This window comes from Saccopteryx bilineata, chromosome 5 (assembly GCF_036850765.1).
Source record: "Saccopteryx bilineata isolate mSacBil1 chromosome 5, mSacBil1_pri_phased_curated, whole genome shotgun sequence".
Taxonomy (NCBI): domain Eukaryota; kingdom Metazoa; phylum Chordata; class Mammalia; order Chiroptera; family Emballonuridae; genus Saccopteryx; species Saccopteryx bilineata.
The window spans coordinates 139,885,072-139,905,911 of NC_089494.1; the positions used below are offsets into that span (position 1 = coordinate 139,885,072).

General features: G+C 42.8%; 1 protein-coding gene across 9 annotated transcripts in view; it reads left to right on the top strand.

The window, feature by feature from the left end:
* Window positions 1–6,492: 6,492 nt before the first annotated feature.
* Window positions 6,493–20,840, top strand: part of ARHGAP21 (Rho GTPase activating protein 21) — a 187,917-nt gene continuing 173,569 nt past the window's right edge. For 4 of the 9 annotated variants that reach the window (XM_066232789.1, XM_066232796.1, XM_066232798.1 and 1 more), the window contains exons 1-2: window positions 6,493–6,632; window positions 7,907–8,353. In XM_066232789.1, coding sequence (XP_066088886.1) covers window positions 8,279–8,353 — 75 coding nt within the window. In that variant the 5' untranslated portion in view covers window positions 6,493–6,632; window positions 7,907–8,278. Of the gene's footprint in view, window positions 6,633–6,973; window positions 7,164–7,215; window positions 7,473–7,906; window positions 8,354–20,840 lie in introns of those variants that run through there. The other 5 variants (XM_066232794.1, XM_066232791.1, XM_066232792.1 and 2 more) reach the window with 5 other exon arrangements.

Genomic DNA, 20,840 nt, shown 5'->3' on the forward strand with positions numbered 1-20,840 from the left:
TTCTACCAAATATTCAAAAAAAAACACCTAACTCCTATCCTTCTCAAGCTATTTCAAAAATTCAAGAGGAAGAAAGACTTTCAATTTCTTTTTATGAGGAAAGCATAATTCTGATTCAAAAACCAGGCAAAGACAACACAAAGAAAGAAAATTATAGGCCAATATCCCTGATGAATTTAGATGCTAAAATCCTCAACAAAATACAAGCAAACCAGATCCCAAAATATATGAAATAAACCATACATCATGATCAAGTGGGATTTATTCTGGGGAGGCAAGGCTGGTACAATATTTGCAAATCAATCACTGTGATTCATCACATAAACAAAAGGAAGGACAAAAACCACATGATAATTTCAAAAAATGCAGAAAAAGCATTTGAATAAAATCCAGCACCCATTCATGATCAAAACTCTCAGCAAAGTGGGAATACAGGAAACAAACCTCAACATGATAAAGGCCATCTATGACAAACCCACAGCCAACATCATACTCAATGAGCAAAAATTATAAGTAATCCCCTTAAGATCAGGAACAAGGCAGCGGTGCCCCCTTTTACCACTCTTATTCAACATAGTTCTGGAAGTCCTAGGCACAGCAATCAGACAACAAAGAGAAATAAAAGACATCCAAATTGGAAAAAAGAAGTAAAACTATCATTATTCTCAGATGATATAATATTGTATTAGAAAACCCTAAAGTTTTAGTCAAAAAACTACTTGAACTGGTAAATGAATTTAGTAAGGTGGCAGCTTATAAAATTAATACTCAGAAATCAGAAGCATTTTTATACACCAACAATGAACTGTCAGAAAGAGAAATTAAGGAAACAATCCCCTTCACTATTGCAACCAAAAAAATAAAGTGCTTAGGAGTAAATTTAACCAAGGAGATTCAAGACTTGTACTCGAAAAATTATAAAACATTGATAAAAGAAATCAAGGAAGATAGAAACAAGTGGAAGCATATATCATGCTCATGGTTAGAAAGAATAAACATCATTAAAATATCTATATTACCCAAAGCAATTTATATATTCAATACAATACCACTAAAAATACCAATGACATACTTCAAAGATATAGAACACATATTCCCAAAATTTATATGGAAGTAAGAAAGAACACAAATAGACTCAGCAAGGAAGAATAAAGTGGGAGGTATCACACTTCCTTATATCAAGTTACAAGGCCATTATACTCAGCCTGGTACTAGCATAAGAACAGGTATATAGATCAATGGAACAGAACAGAGAACCCAGAAATAAACCCACACCTTTATGGACACCTGATATTTGACAATGGAGGTAAAAGCATACAATGGAGTAAAGGCAGCCTCTTTAACAAATGGAGTTGAGAAAATTGGACAGCTACCTGCAAAAAAAATGAAACTAGACCACCAACTTAAACCATTCACAAAAAATACTCAAAATGGATAAAAGACTTAAATGTAAGCCGTGAAACCATAAGCATCTTAGAAGAAAACATAGGCAGTAAGCTCTCCAACATTTCTCGCAGCAATATATTTGCCGATTTATCTCCACGGGCAAGTGAAATAAAAGACAGGATAAACAAATGGGACTATATCAAACTAAAAAGCTTCTTTCTGCACAGCTAAGGACAATAAGAGCAGAATAAAAAGACAAACTACACAATGGGAGAACATATTTGACAATACGTCTGATAGAAGGTTAACAACCAAAATTTATAAAGAAGTTGTAAAACTCAACACCAGGAAGACAAACAATCCAATAAAAAAATGGGCAAAAGAAATGAATAGACACTTCTCCAAAGAGGACATACAGATGGCCAATAAGCATATGAAAAAATGCTCAACATCACTAATTATTAGAGAAATGCAAAATAAAACCACAATAAAATATCACCTCACACCAGTCAGAATGGGGCTCATCAATAAAACAACACAGAATTAAGTGCTGGTGAGAATGTGAAGAAAAGGGAACCCTCCTGCACTGCTGGTGGGAATGCAAACTGGTGCAGACACTGTGGAAAACAGTATAGAGATTCCTCAAAAAATTAAAAATCAAACTGTCTTTTGACCCAGCTATCCCACTTTTAGGAATATATCCCAAAGAATAACATAGTATTGTTTCAAAAGGAGAAATGCAACCCTATGTTTATGGCAGCATTGTTCACAATAGCAACAATCTGGAAATAGCCCAAGTGTCCATCAGTGGACGAGTGGATTAAAAAGCTTTGGTACATATATACCATGGAATACTACTCAACCATAGGAAATGATGACATCAGATCGTTTATAACATGTATGAACCTTGACAACATTATACGGCGTGAAATAATTAAATCAGAAAAAAATTAAGGACTATATGATTCCATACATAGGTGGGACATAAAAATGAGACTCAGAGACATGAACAAGAGTGTGGTAGTTATGGGGGGGAGGGGAGGGGCACATAGAAAACTAGATAGAAGGTTACAGAAGACAATTTGACTTTGGGTGATGGATATGCAACATAATCAAATGTCAAAATAACCTGGAAATGTTTTCTCTGAACATATGTACCCTGATTTATCAATGTCATCCCATTAAAATTTATAATAATAAAAAAGATATTAATTGTGAAACCCACAGTTAATTTCAAATCTCCTTTCAGATGTAAGGATCCCCAAACCTGTTATTTCACCATTTCTTGCTGGAGCAGTTAAAAGTAGCCACATGACATAAATTGGGCTCTTTTTCCTTTCTCTTGCCCTTCCTCTGGTGGAGGTGTTTATGAGTGAAATGCTCAGGAGCTGAAGGCACCTCTAAGGCTTTGTCTTCCCAAGTACACCATTAGCCTTTGGAATGGAGAATGACTAACTGATGGCTTCCATTTCCCAGATACCTCTAGGGCGTCCACTTTTGTCAACTCAGAATTCATCTAAATGAGAACTCACAGTTATTAAACCATTGTTATTACTCGTGCCTTCAGAAAGGAATAGACTTACCTTTTAACTGGTTTTATATGTTCCTAATAAATATCAATAAGACATTATAAAGAGTAGAAGTCATGTTGGGAAATAAGACAAATTCTTGCTTCATAATAATATTTTCATCAGAATACTGTTTTTTTACCTTTTTAAAGCTCCTTTACACCTATCATCTCATTTGATGCTCTCAGCAGCCCAGCGGGATAGTCATAGTCTGAGATCCTGCTAGAGAACTAGGACTCAGGCTTCCCAAATCTTAATACTGTGCTTTTGTCTTTCTCTATTCAGATATTTTAACACACCTAAGAAACACAGGATAGCAACTTATTATAAATTTTTCTTAAAACATTCCCAAATTTGGGAATATGATGATCATACTGTCACTGAACTCAAAGGATTCCCCGGGTTGTGTGCTCTATTCAAGACCAAGATGTGGTTATTGTTCGGTAGTTTTATTTACTTGCAGCAAGTAAACGGGATTCATATCCAAAGCTCTATCTCCCCAAAGGGAGGTTTAGTCCGTGCTTATATACACTATTTGGTTAATTATATGTTGATTTCTTCTTTGCAACTTGATAAACTTATCCTGTTAGTTTCAGGTCAAGCTCATCAGGTTATAGCTGCCTCTGGAAAATATTGTGCTACATTTTAACATTTAGCAAGAATAGCATTTAGTAAGAACCACCCTAACCTTGAGATCTTTGTCTTATCCAGGGGTCCCCAAACTATGGCCCGCGGGCCACATGCGGCCCCCTGAGGCCATTTATCCGCCCCCACCGCACTTCCGGAAGGGGCACCTCTTTCATTGGTGGTCAGTGAGAGGATGCATAGTTCCCATTGAAATACTGATCAGTTTGTTGATTTAAATTTACTTGTTCTTTATTTTAAGTATTGTATTTGTTCCCGTTTTGTTTTTTTACTTTAAAATAAGATATGTGCAGTGTGCATAGGGATTTGTTCATAGTTTTTTTTATAGTCCGGCCCTCCAACGGTCTGAGGGACAGTGAACTGACCCCCTGTGTAAAAAGTTTGGGGACCCCTGGTTATCTAACAACACCCATCCTCACTCACATAAGATAAATGTGACAGTAACTTATTGTAATGGTTCTTAAATACATCCCCAAATATCGCAACATCATACTCACACTGAGACCAGGGGTAGGATTAAATTAATACCCAGAAAGCACAACAATTAGCACATCATAAGCATTAGCTGTTGTTGCTATTAAAAACCATGATAGAGGTAGGATAGCTTCGTGAAGAAAGGCATGGACTGTGAAGCTGACCTGCTAAATTTGAACACTGGCTCTGCACACCTATCTCATTAAATTGTGTGTAAGCTTTTCCAGAAATATATAGGTGGTAGTCACTATTATTATCTGGTAGCTCTAGTACATATACATATAAGTAGTAATTTGCCCTTAGTTAGATAATGGAGTTAGACTGCAATCTAGATCCATCTACCTTTTGTAGAAATTTCTTTCTAGGTGATGTTATTTTTTCAGAATTCCTAAAATGTGTTTTATCTCCTTTTAAGTCATAAAAATTATATTTAATCTCCTTTACCAAACTGAAAACCCTTTTCAAAATAATGTTTATAAAAATTTCCATTTACAAAAGTCTTAACCCTAGATGTCCTCAACTGTTAGGTAGTCAGTTTATGCCATGCATTTGTAAGCTGTTTTGTGCTTAAAATTATTTTTCCTTTCTAGACATATTATGTAAGTCCAGACATATTGTATAAGCCCACTAGAGGTCCACTACTTGAAACCTGCATTTCTATTCATTTCCTGTAAATTTACTCAATGGTATCTAGAACTGGATGCTGCTAAAGCCCAGTGGGCTATTCAGTAAATTATCACCCGACTGACAGGCATTCTCTAGTTTATTCTATTTTTCCTTTGTTATTGGCTGACTGGTTTCATTAGGGGCTGTCAAGAACATGCAAGTTTGGTCATATAAAAATAACCTAGCTAGGGTCTTTGCTCTAGTTGAGGCTGAGAGTTTAGTTGTATATACCAAAGGTTTGGCAGCTTCCGCTCTTAGGAAGAACTAAAAACTAAGGTACAGGTATTCAGGTTCCAGGGAGTGTTTTTAGTATTTTTCTCATCAAGAAACAGGGGTGGGGAGAGCAGAGGTGGGGGCGGAGGTTTCTCTAAAGCCTCTAGGGATATTGTGGTAAAGAAGAAGGAAAAGGTAAGCAGACTCCATAGCTTCTTGGGTTTTTTTGTTCCTCTTTTTTCCCTTAGGATGGTGGTGGTTAGCGGATCAGACACAATAGCTGGCAGTCCCGCGCCCCAGTGAGGGCAAAAATGACCCTCAATAGCACCAGGAAGAGGACTGGGAAAGGAAGGATGGGTGCGTATGGGAGGGGGCGAAGATGAAGGTAACAAGGTGACAAACGCTGACGCCTCCGCGGGCTAGTCTACTTCCACCTCGGGAGGATAGCAGCTAGCCTCTGCAGAGCGGGGATGAGGTGGGAAGGGGAGGCAGAGGGGCGTGGCTTTCCCCATTGGAGGCGGAACAAAGGGTGGAGGAAGCCTGAGTCAGCAGCTCCTGATTGGCTTGTGTTGCCTGAACGCTCTCTCGATTGGGCCATTTGCAGCGGGAGATGTTATGAGGCACGACGGGGCGGAGCAAGCCGTCAGGGGTCCGTGGTTCGGCCCCGGAATTGGGAACGAGGGGCGGCGGCGGTGGCTCTGAACCCTGAGAGTTGTGACCTGTAGTGTAAAGCAGCGCGGCCACCTTCCCTCTGATCTGCTTGCAGCGCCGAATTCGTTCAGCTGCTCTGAAGATTTAAAAAGGGGAAAAAATTGAATGAATAACGCTTCGCTGCTGCCCTCTTCCCCCGTTACCGGAAGCTATTTTGCCGGTGGGCATGAAAACACTCTTATTTTACAGTCCCACTTCGCCTCGCAGCCTCTTTCCCCTCCCGTTACAGAAAAGGGGCAAAAATTCACCAAAATTCACAGGTCCTCTTCAGTCGGCGACTTGTGATCTCTCAGTTCTGCACATCTAGCTATATAATTGTCCCCTATCCGGCTCTGACGCGCAACACCGAGTCTCTCCCCAGCAGAAAGCCGGGTTCCTGGCCGCTCCCGCTCTGGAGATCGGAGAAGGCGGGGAAGGTTTTGTGGGGCTCGGGCTCGTAGACCCGAGACACAGTGGCAACGGGGTGTCGAGCACCCTCTCCCGAGCTAATCCCCCCCTTCTCCAGCGTCGGCTCCCGGGACCGTATTATTCAAGACAGAAAATATTCAGCTTCAGAGCCTCCCTGGGGAGGGGAGGGGAAGGAGGTGGAGTGGGAGGAGGTGGATCCAGAAAGGAAGAAGCGAGAAATCCGCCCCCGGGAAACAGCTCGGCGCGGCAGCGGAGCGAGGCACTTCTGTCACTTGGCGATCGCCGGCGCTCGAGCCCGGCCCCGGTGCGGCCCGGCGAGGCGAAGGGAGAGTCCGGCGGCCGCCGCCCCGCCCCACGCCCTCCCGCGGCGGCCGAGACCCGGGGCCGGCCGGGACAGGTCGCGGCGGTGCCTGGGAGCGGCCGGCCGGGGGCGGCGGCCTCGGAGCGCAGCGGCGGACAGCACCGGGTCGTCGTCCGGCTCCGACCGGCTCGCACTGGGCTTGCGGCCGCGGTGTCCGGGACCCGGCAGCCCCGGGCGGATCTACTTGCCCGCTCCCTCCGGTGCGTTCTCGTTTGACTTTCCGTCGTAGCCGTCAGGGTGCAGCGCCCGCGGGCGGCGGAGAGCCCAACCTGCCGTAGGCTCCTTCCCTTCCCGCCTTCCCACCGCGGACCACCCGCCCGCCCGCCCGGCCGGCTCTGGCGCGGGGCCGGAGCGAGCCCTCGGCGGGTTGCCTGGCGGGGCGGAGGGGCCGCGCCCGCGTGTGAGGAGCGAGGGAGAGCCCGCGGGAGGAGGGAAGGGCACAAAGGCCTGCGGCGGACGCCGGGGTCCGGCCCGCGGCCGTGGAGGAGGGGCGCCTCCCGGCCGCTCATGAATATTAACCGAGCCTGCGGCCTAGCGCGTCCCGGCCCGGCCCGGCCCGCGTCCCTGCTCCCGCTCGCCGTCGCGCCCCGCGGGCTGGAAGGGTGAGCCCCTCGCTTCTAGTCTTTCCCCGGGGCTCCCCACACCTTTTACAACGTACATATTTGGGCCGCCCTGCCCCGGAGATCTAGATCCCGACCCGCCTCTGGAAGGGGCGGAGGAAGTCCTGGTAGGTGGGTGGTGTTCTTTTTCCTATTTTCCCCCCCTAGGTGGCCACAGGGAAAGGGGAAGATAATGTCGAGTGGTAGTTTGTGGGGCAGCAACTAAATAAAAGTTGACTGGGTTGCAGCTTCATTTAGGTAGCTCCGGAACCATGCCCCGGAGAGGGAGCTGCTCCCGAGTCCCGCCCGTCCCCGCGCCGTCCCCACCCAGCCTCGCCGCGGGCCAAGGAAAACAGCCGCCTCCTCCGGGACTCCGGCCGGGCGCAGGGGCAGCTGCGGGCGCCCGAGCCACCCGGCCGCCGCCGGCCGCGGCCCAGGCTGGTGCTTTGTTTTTATTTTGGGGTGGGTGGGAGGGGAGCGAGGAGGGTCTTTGTAAAATATCCCATTTTAGTATCGTGGAAAGGAACTTAAGTGTACCTATCCGGGTGAGGCGGAAGAATCAACGCGCTTCTCTATTCTGCTCAGAAAATACATTAATTAAATGTACTTGGAAATGGTTTTCTTAAAGGCTGTACAACAGCTAGGCGTCTTTGTCGCAACCACCATGCATTTGTGGTATTTCTTCTTTCTCCTGATTTCCCTCTCTCTTTCTCTTTGTATGGGGGGCTTATTTCAACATCAGTTTGTGTAGTTCATCAGCCTGGATCGAATTATCTTTCCAGGTGTTGGAAGTCCGCACTTGGAGTAGACAGGAGGGAATGGCTAAGGTCAGCGTCTGAAGAAAGTTCACGCCCTCTAACTTTTCCTTGTTCCAGGAGCGATCTCGTTGGGAGCTGACGCTGGAGCCTTCACGACCCACTCAGACTCGGCTTGGGCCCGGGCGGAAGGGGACCACTTTCTGCAGCTGACCTCGCTGCTAAGAAGCCTGCCTTTGTTTTTGAAGTCTCGAGAAATGGACGGAGACGGTGCGGTCAGTTGAAGTCCGAAGAAATCATCGGGGAATCCTGCGAGGGCTTCATAAAAACATACCTTCCCTGGCACATTATTTGATTTACCAGCCCTGCCCCTCCTGGGAGCCTGGTGTGAAATTACTCCCCCATTTTTGCTGTGTGGCGGCAGTCCTCCTCCCCTTCGCCTCCCAATGTGTACTCCAAGGGGTTGGTCCTTTCTTTGTGATTTGAAATGAAATGATGGCCACACGTCGGACTGGTCTGCCAGAGGGAGATGGTGACAACAAGGCCCATGGGTCCCCCGCCTGTGAGGTAAGTGCAGAAGCAGCATCCCGGGCCCTCCGTGGCCCGTGTTTTTGTGGGTGCTCTCTCTTGCGGGCTTTACTTGCCACCAGGCCTCAGAAGAGGCTTTAAGAAACTTTGAGCTGATGGGTGGGAGCTCCCTTGCCCTAACCACTACTAAGATGAAGCCTCACCCATTATTATTTCCAGGAACTGCCAGTGATTCCTTTGCAAGAATGTTTTCCTCACTTGGAAATGTCACCATCTTAGTCACCTCTGAGCGGGGAATTCTCGCATTTCAGTTGTCTGGGAATACCAAAAGTGTCTTGTCCTTCAGTCCCCATCCTCCAGCGTTTTTGGAGTTGGGCAGGGGGGGGGGGGGTGGCTTTGTGAACTTTGTACGTGCCACTCCAAGGTTTGTTCTCTGAGGTGCTGGCAGATGGTGTGCTTATTGCTCCGGAACCTTCCTCCCTCTGACACCAGTGGTTGGCCTGGCACCGTTGGTGTGGCTGTTTGGGGTAGAAAAACAGGTCTTTTCTCATGGCTAGTTTAGGCATAGCCTTGGAAAACGACTTTATAGAGTTGTAATTTCACCTCCCTGAAAAATCTCCTGCCTTTACTGTTCTTTATTTAGGCCTTTCCTGTCACTGCCCGGGGGGGGGGGGGGGTGTCAGGTGGCTTGCACAGCCTTCAGACAAGCATCATTAGTAGGGCCCAGCAGATTTTATGCCAGGCTTTCTGAAATTTTTTGAGCAGATAGGACAGAAATCACAGAAAATCCATTGATTTATGACATGTGTATACCCTGTTGCCTCTCATATCTCCTCCCCCCAAAACTAGTATATTTAGAGTTTACTTCTTTGAGGACTATATTGTGTTTCGTTTGTTATTGATACTTTCTGTAATTTGCTTGCTAAATGTACTGAGTGTTGTTACCCTTTAAACTTTACTTCCTAGATGCCTATATTTTTATAGAAAATTGAAGGTTACTTTAGGTTACAATAACATTCCCAAATGAGTTTCTTCTCACATTCATTTTGTGCCTTGTAAATGTAACTTCATGACTCTAAGTAATTCTAAGTGTGTGAGTTTTGGCATTTTAATAAAAATATATCAGAAGTTAAGTTTTTTGTTTGTAAAGCATGCAGAGAAAATTACACCATGCAGTTTACTTCATACTGGATTAGAAAGTTTAAGCAGAAAAATTAGGAGGTAGTTATGGTACAGTTAACTAGACAGAACTAAAGGTTTATAGTTAGAATCAGTGTTTTACTTCTTGACACCTGTAAACACCTGCCTGCAGGTAAAAAATGTGATTAAGTATAACACCACAATCCTCTGATCATGGTAAACCGTAATCACTCCTTTTGGAAGGCCTAGCTACTACTGGTGATTGCTTAATGTGTATTGTAGTTACATAATAATATGTACTGTGGTCCCAAAGCCTTATTTATCATTATCTGGTGAATACTTTAATTAGCACTCATTTGCATTATATTTGCAAGAACTAATATTATTTGATTTTTTTTTCTTTGTTTTTTTTTTTTTTTTGGTCCTTTAAAGCATGTCCTGAAACCAACAATTTATAATAGACACATCTTGTCCTTGGCTTACAAGGCAGTGTTTCCAGTTGCAAACTTGGCTTTCATTAACAATGACAGTTATGTATTTTTTTAAGGGCTGAGAAATTTGTTTTTACTTGGCCCTTACTGCTGGCATGGCCGTATTATTTCTAGTCTGAGAACCATGAAAACACTGTATTGTCTGTATTTTGCTCATTTAAAGACTATATACATACTTCAGTGTGTATTTAAACTACAATATTGTTTGGTTTTCTGAAGACTAGGTGGGTGAGCAGCCAGTGGAATACTTTTGAATATCAGCTTTGGGTTGATAGGTATTTAAGTCTTAGAACATTGCATTTAGTTTTGGTACTTAATTTTCTCAGAAGTATTACATTCTAGAGTAGTACTGTCATTCTTTAAAAACATTTTTCTTTCTTTTTTTCTTTAAAAACTTTTAAAAACCAATAGCTATGTTCCAAATGTATATTTGAATAGTACATTTGTGTTTTTACCTAACCAAGAGATGAACATATATGTCTTAATATAAATGCTCTTAATCAGCCAAAAAACTTAACTTTGTAGGACACGAGAAATCGAGTTAATAGGCTTCTCTGTTTCATGCTTTATCTAATTAGCTCTAACACCACCTTCTATGAATAGGTAGGCCTATTGCTTTTTTGAAAAATAATCAGAAATTTGTTGTTTATCTTAAGAATTAGAATTTAATTGTGTTGATATTTGAATAAATAGGCAACTCCTCCAAGAATATACTGGAAGGTTATAAAACAAATAACAGTCTTCTTATGTAATCAAGAATTGTGACAATCCAGTAGAATATATTTAGATTGGCATTATACAGTAAGGATGCCACATTATAGTCACACAAAGTTACATACTTTGCACATCAAAGGATATATTTTTTCAAAACTGTTCCACGTATTCTGAGCCAGAAAAGTTTTTTCTCGTGTGTGTGTTTGGAGAGTGTGATTGTAAAGTACTGTGACACCTCGCCTGAGTAACTGTGCTTACAAAGTCACTTTGTGTAGATTCTCTGAATCCTCTGATATTCTGTCCCCCTTTCATGTCACCTAGTATGGATTTTTTGAGGTTCAACTTGCTTTTTTCTTCCTTGTTTTTTAGTCAAAAGTGACCACGTTATTTCAGCTTCCGAGACCACATAATTTTCCCATTTGTAACATTTATTTTGCCTTTCATTTGTAGTTCCTAGTGTTGTCCAAGTGTTCAGCACTTTTACCACCTATTATTAAAATGAACTTATTTAATAATTTAATTAGCTTTTTTCCCCTTCTTTTCCAAGTGGGAGGAAGGGAGATAGACAGACTCCTGCTTGCACCCCAAGACCCCTGTCTGGGGCCAATGCTCTGCCCATCTAGGGCCATGGTCCCAACTGAGCTATTTTTAGTGCCTGAGGCAGAGGTCCCTTAGAGCCATCCTCAGCGCCTGTGGCCAATGCTCTGGAACCAATTGAGCCATGGCTGCAGGAGGGGAAGAGAGGAGAGAAAGAAAGAGAGAAGGGGGAGGAGTTGAGAAGCAGATGGTTGCTTCTCCATTGTACCCTGACTGGAAATCAAACCCGGGACATTTATATATCCACATGCTATGCTGACACTCTGCCACTGAGCCAACCAGCCAGGACTAGCTTATTTTGTTTTTGTGTCTTCACCTAGGCTAAGATTATTCTATAACTAGAATGAATGCATTATAGCTGATGAAAAATATTTCTTGGTTGATTTTGGAATAGTGTGAATAATAAAACATTTTCTGTGCATGACTTCCTCTGAAGATCCATACTTGTACTTTTCTATCTGCAATACACACTATGTACTTTGCTTTTATCCCAGATTTGCGTGTTCCTTCTCAGGCTCTCTCTCCCTTTTATTCTTACTTATTTTAGGGTTCTTCTTTCTCTGTTGCCCCCTTCATGTTGGTCGTAACCAGAGCCAGGACCTCCCAGTTTCCTCTACTCTCTCTTCTCATTCCCTGGGTTTTATTTCACACTCTAACATGGCTTTAATTTATATGCCAGTGATTCAAAATTTACAACTCTATTACAGATTTTATGGTTAATCTCTAGACTTATATAGCCAATTGCTGCTTACCAGTATTTTCTTTGGATAGCCCACAGGCATTTCAAACTCAACGAATTGTTCCCTTACCATCAACCTGTGTTTCTTTTAGTGAGTAGCACCACTATCCTCATTTGTCCAGGTTAAAAGCTAGGTTATCATCCTGACTTATCTCACTCTTTTTTCCTCCTATCCAAAGTCCTTTTGAGACTGCATTCCGATCCCACTGCCACTACCTGAGTTCAGATCAGCTACACTTCCTCACTGAACCATGGGCCAAGCTTCTCTCCTTCCATCACTGTCCCTGCCGTGGGCTACTCCTCCTGTAGTAGAAAGCTGATCACTGCATTCCCATGTGTAAAACAATTTTCTGGTTCCCCATTGCCTTGGGAATAAAGTTCAAACTCCTGAGAAGTCTTAAAGGACAATGATAGGGTGGCCTGCCCATCTCCTATCTCATCTGTTTCCTCTTTCTGTATATCCTGCACTGAACTGCTTTCAGTCCCCTGGGGCACCAGTGTCTGCATTTCAGGTCCTTGTAAGTGGTCCTTACAAAGGCAGTTTTTCTTCACCCTTCCTTCAGTCACCCCTCCTCTACCTTCACCCATCCCTAGCTGATTTTTATTTAGTATTCTGGTCTTTTCTTTAACATTACTTTCCCAAGAAGAGCCTTCCCTGACCTTCCAAGATTGAATGAGTTGTCCCTAGTGTGTTATACCAAAACACCCTGTACCTTATTAGAAATAGCACTTAAAAGTTTATCATTTGGCCTGACCTGTGGTGGCGCAGTGGATAAAGTATCAACCTGGAATGCTGAGGTTGCTGGTTCGAAACCCCAGGCTTGCCCGGTTAAGGCATATATGAGAAGCAATTACTATGAGTTGATGCTTCCTTTTCCTCCCCACCACATTCTCTCTGTGTCCTCTTTCTAAAAATCAATAAATAGGCCCTGGCCGGTTGGCTCAGTGATGGAGCGTCGGCCTGGCATGCAGAAGTCCCGGGTTCGATTCCTGGCCAGGGCACACAGGAGAAGCGCCCATCTGCTTCTCCACCCCTCCCCCTCTCCTTCCTCTCTGTCTCTCTCTTCCCCTCCCGCAGCTAAGGCTCCATTGGAGCAAAGATGGCCCGGGTGCTGGGGATGGCTCTGTGGCCTCTGCCTCGGGCGCTTGAGTGGCTCTGGTCGTAACATAGCGATGCCCAGGATGGGCGGAGCATCGCCCCCTGGTGGGCAGAGCCTCGCCCCTGGTGGGCGTGCCGGGTGGATCCCGGTCGGGCGCATGCGGGAGTCTGTCTGACTGTCTCTCCCTGTTTCCAGCTTCAGAAAAATACAAAAAAAAAAAAAAGAAAAAAAAATCAATAAATAAAATCTTAAAAAAGTTTATTATTTGTATTATCCTGGATAACAGGCCCTATAAGAATAGGGACCATGTTTTTTCTACAGTGTTGTGGTACATAGGAGGTGCTCAGTAAATATTTGTTGCCCTAGCTTGGTAGCTCAGTTGGTTAGAGTGTCATCCAGATATGCCGAGGTTGTGGATTCTATCCCTGGTCAGGGCACATTCAAGACTCAACCAATGAGTGTGTAAATGAGTGGAACAATAAATCAATGTTTCTCTCTGTGTGTCTCCCTCTTTCCCTCCCTCCCTCCTTCTCCCCCTTCCTCTCTGTTCTGCTCTCTAAAATCAATCAATAAAAAAATTTTGTTGAATGAACAAATGGATATGTAGGAAGGGTGTTAATTTTTATGCAGTGTTCATTTAGATTTCAGTATGCTATATTCTCTTGATTACCCTCCTATGTTAGTTACTGTTTCCTCTTCCCTTGTCTCTCTGAGGTTTCCTCAACTTCCTGACCTGTTCAGTCTTCATATGTCGTCTCAGGGCTCTATTTGATCCTCTTTTCTTCTTGCTATACTTAGTTTCACGGTTTTAGTATAAACTGCTAAGTCATATATGTACATATATACTCATACCTTTGTGTGTATGTGTGTGTGTGTTTCCTCACTCTGACCTATATCCAACCGACCTGACCACTCAGGCACTCCACTTGGATATTAAATAGGCCAATCCAGACCCAAATCTCTGCTTCTCTGCATCCACTTCCTCGGCTCACCCCCTCACCCCCAATTGCTCCTTCTACAGTCTTCCTCTTTTTAAGCAACAGCAGTCACACACTTCCAGGCCAGGCTTCTGTGAGTGATCTTTGATCGGTTTTTCTCAGGCATAACGTGCAAATCTGGTTGAATGGTCTCAGTCTCAATCCCTGCTAGCCTAGAGTCTGCTCTCCACACAGTAATCAGAGTGGACCTTTTATAAAACTGATCATGTCACTGCTTTGCTCAAATTCCTCTAATGGCTTCTCATTTCTCCCAGTATAAAAACCAAAGTTCTGACCACCCCGCAAGCCCTGCACACTCCCCTTTCTCCTTTCCTCCCCTCCACTCCCCTTTCCTCCCTTCCCTTCCCTTCCCTTCCCTTCCCTTCCCTTCCCTTCCCTTCCCTTCCCTTCCCTTCCCTTCCCTTCCCTTCCCTTCCCTTCCCTTCCCTCCCCTCCCCTCCCCTCCCCTCCCCTCCCCTCCCCTCCCCTCCCCTCCCCTCCCCTCCCTGATCTCACCTCCTGTTACTGTCACCCACCTCACTCCAGACTGACTGTTCTGGACTCTTGCTCCTGTGCACACACACCACACATGCCATTCCTCAGAGCCTTTCCACTTGCTACACCCTCTCCTTGCAACACTCCACCCCCCACCCCCCAATCCCACAACGCCAGCAAAGGTGTCCTCACAGCTGGCTTTCTTGTCTGCTTCTGGGCTTACTTAGAGGTCATCTGCTGAGTGAAGCCTCTGCTGGCCATTCTGTTTATTGAACACCTCTCCCCTGCTTCTGTGACAAGACCTGCCTTCCTCCTCGCTTTTTTTTTTCTCCCTGTCACATAATCTCCATCTGACATGCTTATCCTCATTTTGCTCATTTATTTGGACAGCTAATGTATCTAGAATGTAAATGTTAAGTGTAGTTTGTGTGTTTTGTTCTCATTGTGTTTCTTGTGCCTAGAAGAGTACTTATACTTAGCACAGTATAGGCCCTCAGATATTTTTTTTCCAATGAATGAATAAAATGAAGAGTAAGAAACACTCCAAAATGCTGTTAAGTTTCTATTTAGGTGTGTAATATGTGAATACTTAATTTAGATTATACAAAAATATATAGAATATGAAATATATGCTTCTCCTTAGATTGTATTTCCAGTAGGATTGCTGTTAACATTTTTGGTGCCTTTTTTCTTTGCATCTTTCTTACCTTTTGAAGCTGTTAACCAAGTAATAGTAACCAAAGCGGTGTGTAGTACAAATGTATGAAATAATTTGTACTAAGAAGTGAGAAAATAGTAATTAACAGACTAGTGGATGGGGAAATCAGAGCAGTGGAAGAATTATAGAAAGAAAATATCTGTACTGATATATTTCCTTTTTCTTAAAATGAATAAATGGCTAGTAGAGGAATATTCTTTATTATTTATTTTTTAATACCAAACATTGCATTATGAGCTAAAAGGTATCACAACTTTTACTATGACAGAATATTGGCAGTTGTTAATTCTGAATGATGAGAATTTGGGGTTTGTATTACTTTTGTTTAATTCCAAAGCAACAATAAAAAACACCATTTATAGAGTTTAAAAATAAGTAATTATTACCTGACCAGGCGGTGGTGCAGTGGATAGAGCGTCGGACTGGAACTCAGAGGACCCAGGTTCAAAATCCCAAGGTCGCTGGCTTGAGCACAGGCTCATCTGGTTTGAGCAAGAGCTCACCAGCTTGAACCCAAGGTCGCTGGCTTGAGCAAGAGGTTACTCTGTCTGCTGTAGGACTCCCCACCCCCGTCAAGGCACAGATGAAATGAACAACTAAGGTGCCGCAACAAAGAATTGATGCTTCTAATCTCTCTCTCTTCCTGTCTGTCTGTCCCTATCTGTCCCTCTCACACAAAAAAATAAATACAAAATAAGTAATTATTTATCATTCTGGTGAAAATCTGGTTTCTAGAAAACCTGCACTGCTTAAAAGAACGCTTAAACACTTTTTGGATACACACTACTAAAAATATTTAAACATTGTTCATTGTTTTAAAATCCTATGTTTTCCTAATTGAGGCCTAGGATTTATTCTGGGCTGGTTGTAGTACAATATAATATAACACTGTCATTTCATTTTAAGTGTGTGTGTGTTTGTGCACCTGAATCTGTCAGAATACCATGGTATGTCAGAAGCTTTATGCTGTAAATTAGGATTAAAGATAAAGCCTGTTGGAATTAAGAATAGAAGCAATGCCAGCAGCAGGTATCACTAAGCATCATTTCAGCAAAAGTCTAGATTTGAATGTGTGGAGTGGAACCTCGCTAGATAAGGACCGTCAAGTAAAGGAGTAACCAGGTCTGAGGAAAATTTCTCAAGATATTGTTAGTGTTCCTTAGCATTCATTTCTTCCAAGTTAAACATGTTATGAAGTCCTTGTTTCTTGATTATGTAATCTCTGATCATTGCTTTAGTTATGACCAGCTCAAATAATCTTGTACGGGAGTAATCTTCACTTTCTTTTGTTCTTTGCCTTGTGAAGAGACCTGTCATCTTTATTTGCTGATTTAAGTACAGGGCAGTTCTAGTGTTAATAAAGATGCACAGATGCTGTTATTGAAAGCAGCTATTTTCTGTTACAGAAAGACCATATGGTAGGCACTTGTTTTTCTTTCTGGTCGATGTGATTAGATTAGGAAAACAAAAGGTTATTGGACTTAAAGATTGTCCCAGTATTTATCTAATTTTAATTGACCATGAGGAATTAAATATGTAAAGATATTTTGAGCCTTCTATATATTTTATTGGTTTAAGTAGGAAGACAGACGTCTTCGATCAAAAGCTCAATTTTGGATTGTTTCCACCAAAATAGTTTTATTTTTAGAGTTTAAGTTGTCATAATCCTTAAAAAACTTAGTATTGTGCAAATAGTTTATTTCACAATAAAATCAGGAAGATGGCCTTTTGTACCTCTAAGATAATCTGAAAGACAAATGAATATATTGTACTCTAGGGTTAAGAAATTTATTGTGATAGAAATTATTTTTATAAATCTTGTTTTTTCTAATTATCTAGCAATATACAATAATTTGGAACCCAAATTTGATGTTTCTGAATATTCATCTATTAGGAATTTTTTTAGATCAGACCAGCAAAAACTATTATCAAAAAATGACAAGTTGAGTTTACTTTTCCATTGTCAGATTGACTGCTGTTGAGTTTTCTGTTTCATCTTGGGCATGTTTTTGATTCAGAATTGGTTATTTATGCCTTTCCCCCTGTTTATCTCTGTTCTGAAGAAACATTTGGCACAGTTATGAATAATGATACATATGAAGTATTGCTTATAACCTCACACCTTTATTTCCTTTTTTTTTTTTTTTTTGTAATTTTCTGAAGTTGGAAACGGGGAGAGACAACCAGACAGACTCCCGCATGCGCCCGACTGGGATCCACCCGGCACGCCCACCAGGGACGATGCTCTGCCCACTATGGGGCGATGCTCTGCCCATCCTGGGCGTCGCTATGTTGCGACCAGAACCACTGTAGTGCCTGGGGCAGAGGCCAAGGAGCCATCCCCAGTGCCCGGGCCATCTTTGCTCCAATGGAGCCTTAGCTACGGGAGGGGAAGAGAGAGACAGAGAGGAAGTAGAGGGGGAGGGGTGGAGAAGCAGATGGGCGCTTCTCCTGTGTGCCCTGGCTGGGAATCGAACCCGGGACTTCTGCACGCCAGGCCGATGCTCTACCACTGAGCCAACCGGCCAGGGCCACACCTTTATTTTCCTTCTGACCTAATGAAGACATAGTTTCTTGACTTCTCTTTTGTTTATATTCTTAAGAACATTTTGATTTTCTCCTTACTTACAATGTGGAGAGAGTATCCTTAAATATCAGTAGATAGATTGATTATGTTTCTTCTGGATATGTCTCAGCTATTATGATATTGGGGATTAATAAGCATCATTATTTTTAACCTTGAGATATCTAGTAATCTTAATCTTCAATATTTTCCTAATAAATGAAGATTCTGAATGAAAAAAAAACCGTATTAGCATGATCAACGAGACATACTTTCTCCTCTGGGTTCTGCATATTGGCTTCTGGAAACATATTTCACATATAGTGAATGTGAGGGGAGGGAATTGTTCTGCGCACCCAGTTTAAATCAGATTTTTATGATAATGATTTTAGGAAACTTCAGTTTACAATTTTTTTTTCACAATTTTTATTTTTTTATTTTTTATTAAGTGAGAGGTAGGGAGGCAGGGAAGCAGAGAGACAGACTCCTGCATGTGCCCCAACCAGTATCCACCTGGAAAGCTTCCTCAGGATGATGCTTTGCCCATCTTGGTTGCTGCTCTGTTGCTCATCAGCTGAGCTCTTTCAGTGCCTGAGGTGAGGTCATGGAGCCATCTCAGGCCTGGGGCCAACTTACTGGAACCATTCGAGCCATGGATGCAGGAAGGGGAGAGAGAGAGAGAGAAAGAGAAGAGGAGAGAGAGAAAGAGAAGGGTGGAGAAGCAGATGGGTGCTTCTCCTGTGTGCCCTGACTAGGAATCCAACCTGGGACTTCCACACGCCACTCTACCACTTCCACTCTACCACTGAGCCAACTGGCCAGGGCTAGTCATTTCATAATATAATTTAAATACCCTTCTCTGCCCATAAGGAGGATGGAGATATTTCTATTTCCATTTACAAAACTGATGACGTATATTTTGTAAATGTAAAAAAGAAGAAACATTAAAAAAATTTTTTCTATTGGTTTGAGGAAGGGGAGGGGGAGAGAGGAAGAGAAGCTGGGGAGAAGAAGGGGAAAGAGAGAGACAGAGAGAGACATCAACTCTGATTCCATTTAGTTATGTATTCATTGATTACTTCTTGTACATGCCCTGACCGCAGATCGAACCCATAATGTTGGTGTGCCAGGACAGTGCTTTACCCACTGAGCCACCCAGCCAGGACAAGAAGAAACTCTTAAAAAGCACTCTATAAAGATATTTTCAATAATGATAATATGGAGCCTGACCAGGCAGTGGCACAGTGCATAGAGCGTCAGACTGTGACTCGGAGGACCCAGGTTTGAAACCCCGAGGTCGCCGGCTTGAATGTGGGCTCATCTGGTTTGAGCAAGGCTCACCAGCTTGAGCCCTCCCCCCTCAGCCAAGGCACATGTGAGAAAGCAATCAATGAACAACTAAGAAGCCACAATGAAGAATTGATACTTCTCATCTCTCCCCCTTCCTGTCTGTCTGTCCCTATCTGTCCCTTTCTCTGCCTCTGTCACACACAAAAAAGAGAAAAAGAATGATATTATGGAAAAGAGCTTGATTGTGTATGGCTATAAAGGGCAAAACTAGGATCAGTGGGTAGATAAATGGGCTGATGTGTTCTTGCAGAGGTAGGATGACCTGCAGTTATGACATTACATAGGAAATTCCTGCTTTGGTAGGAATTTGAGTCAGGTAATTCTGAATGATTATCATAATGACTTAGAGCAGCAGTTCTCAACCTGTTTATCATATATGGCCTTTATCATGTTGAGATATTTTCCTTCTATACCCATTTTGTTGAGAGTCTTAAACATAAAATTGTGTTAGTTTTTTTTTTTTTTTTTTTTTTTTTTTTGTATTTTTCTGAAGCTGGAAACAGGGAGAAACAGTCAGACAGACTCCTTCATGCACCCGACCGGGATCCACCCGACATGCCCACCAGGGGCGACGCTCTGCCCACCAAGGGGCGATGCTATGCCCCTCCGGGGCGTCGCTCTTTTGCGACCAGAGCCACTCTAGCACCTGGGGCAGAGGCCAAGGAGCCATCCCCAGCGCCCGGGTCATCTTTGCTCCATTGGAGCATTGGCTGCGGGAGGGGAAGAGAGACACAGAGAGGAAGGAGAGGGGGTGGGGGTGGAGAAGCAGATGGGCACTTCTCCTGTGTGCCCTGGCCGGGAATCGAACCCGGGACCCCCTCACGCCGGGCCGACGCTCTACCACTTGTGTTAGATTTTATCGAATGCCTTTTCTGCATCTATTGATAAGATTATATGGTTTTTGTTTTTTGTTTTGTTGATATGGTGTATTACGTTAACCATTTTACATATGTTGAACCATCCTTGAGATTCTGGGATGAATCTCAGTTGATCGTGATGCATTATTTTTTTAATATGTTGTATTCGATTTGTTAGTATTGTTTAGTATTTTAGCATCTGTATTCATTAGAGATATTGGTCTGTAGTTTTCTTTTTTTGTGCTGTCCTTGTCTGGTTTCGATATGAGGGTTACGTTGGCCTCATAAAATGTGTTTGGAAGTATTGCTTCTTCAATTTTTTGGAAGACTTTGAGTAGAATAGGAACCAAGTCTTCTTTGAATGTTTGATAGAATTCGCTAGTATAACCGTCTGGGCCTGGACTTTTATTTTTGGGGAGGTTTTTAATAGTTTTTTCTATTTCTTCCCTAATAATTGGTCTGTTTAGGCTTTCTGCTTCTTCTTGACTCAGTCTAGGAAGGTTGTATTGTTCTAGGAATTTATCCATTTCTTCTAGATTATTGAATTTAGTAGCATAAAGTTTTTCATAGTATTCTACAATAATTTTTTGTATATCTATGATGCCCGTGGTGATTTCTCCTCTTTCATTTTGGATTTTGTTTATATGAGTTCTTTCTCTTTTTTCCTTGGTAAGTCTTGCCCAGGGTTTGTCAATTTTGTTGATCTTTTCAAAGAACCAGCTCCTTGTTCTATTAATGTTTTCTATAGTTTTTCTGTTCTCTAATTCATTTATTTCTGCTCTGAT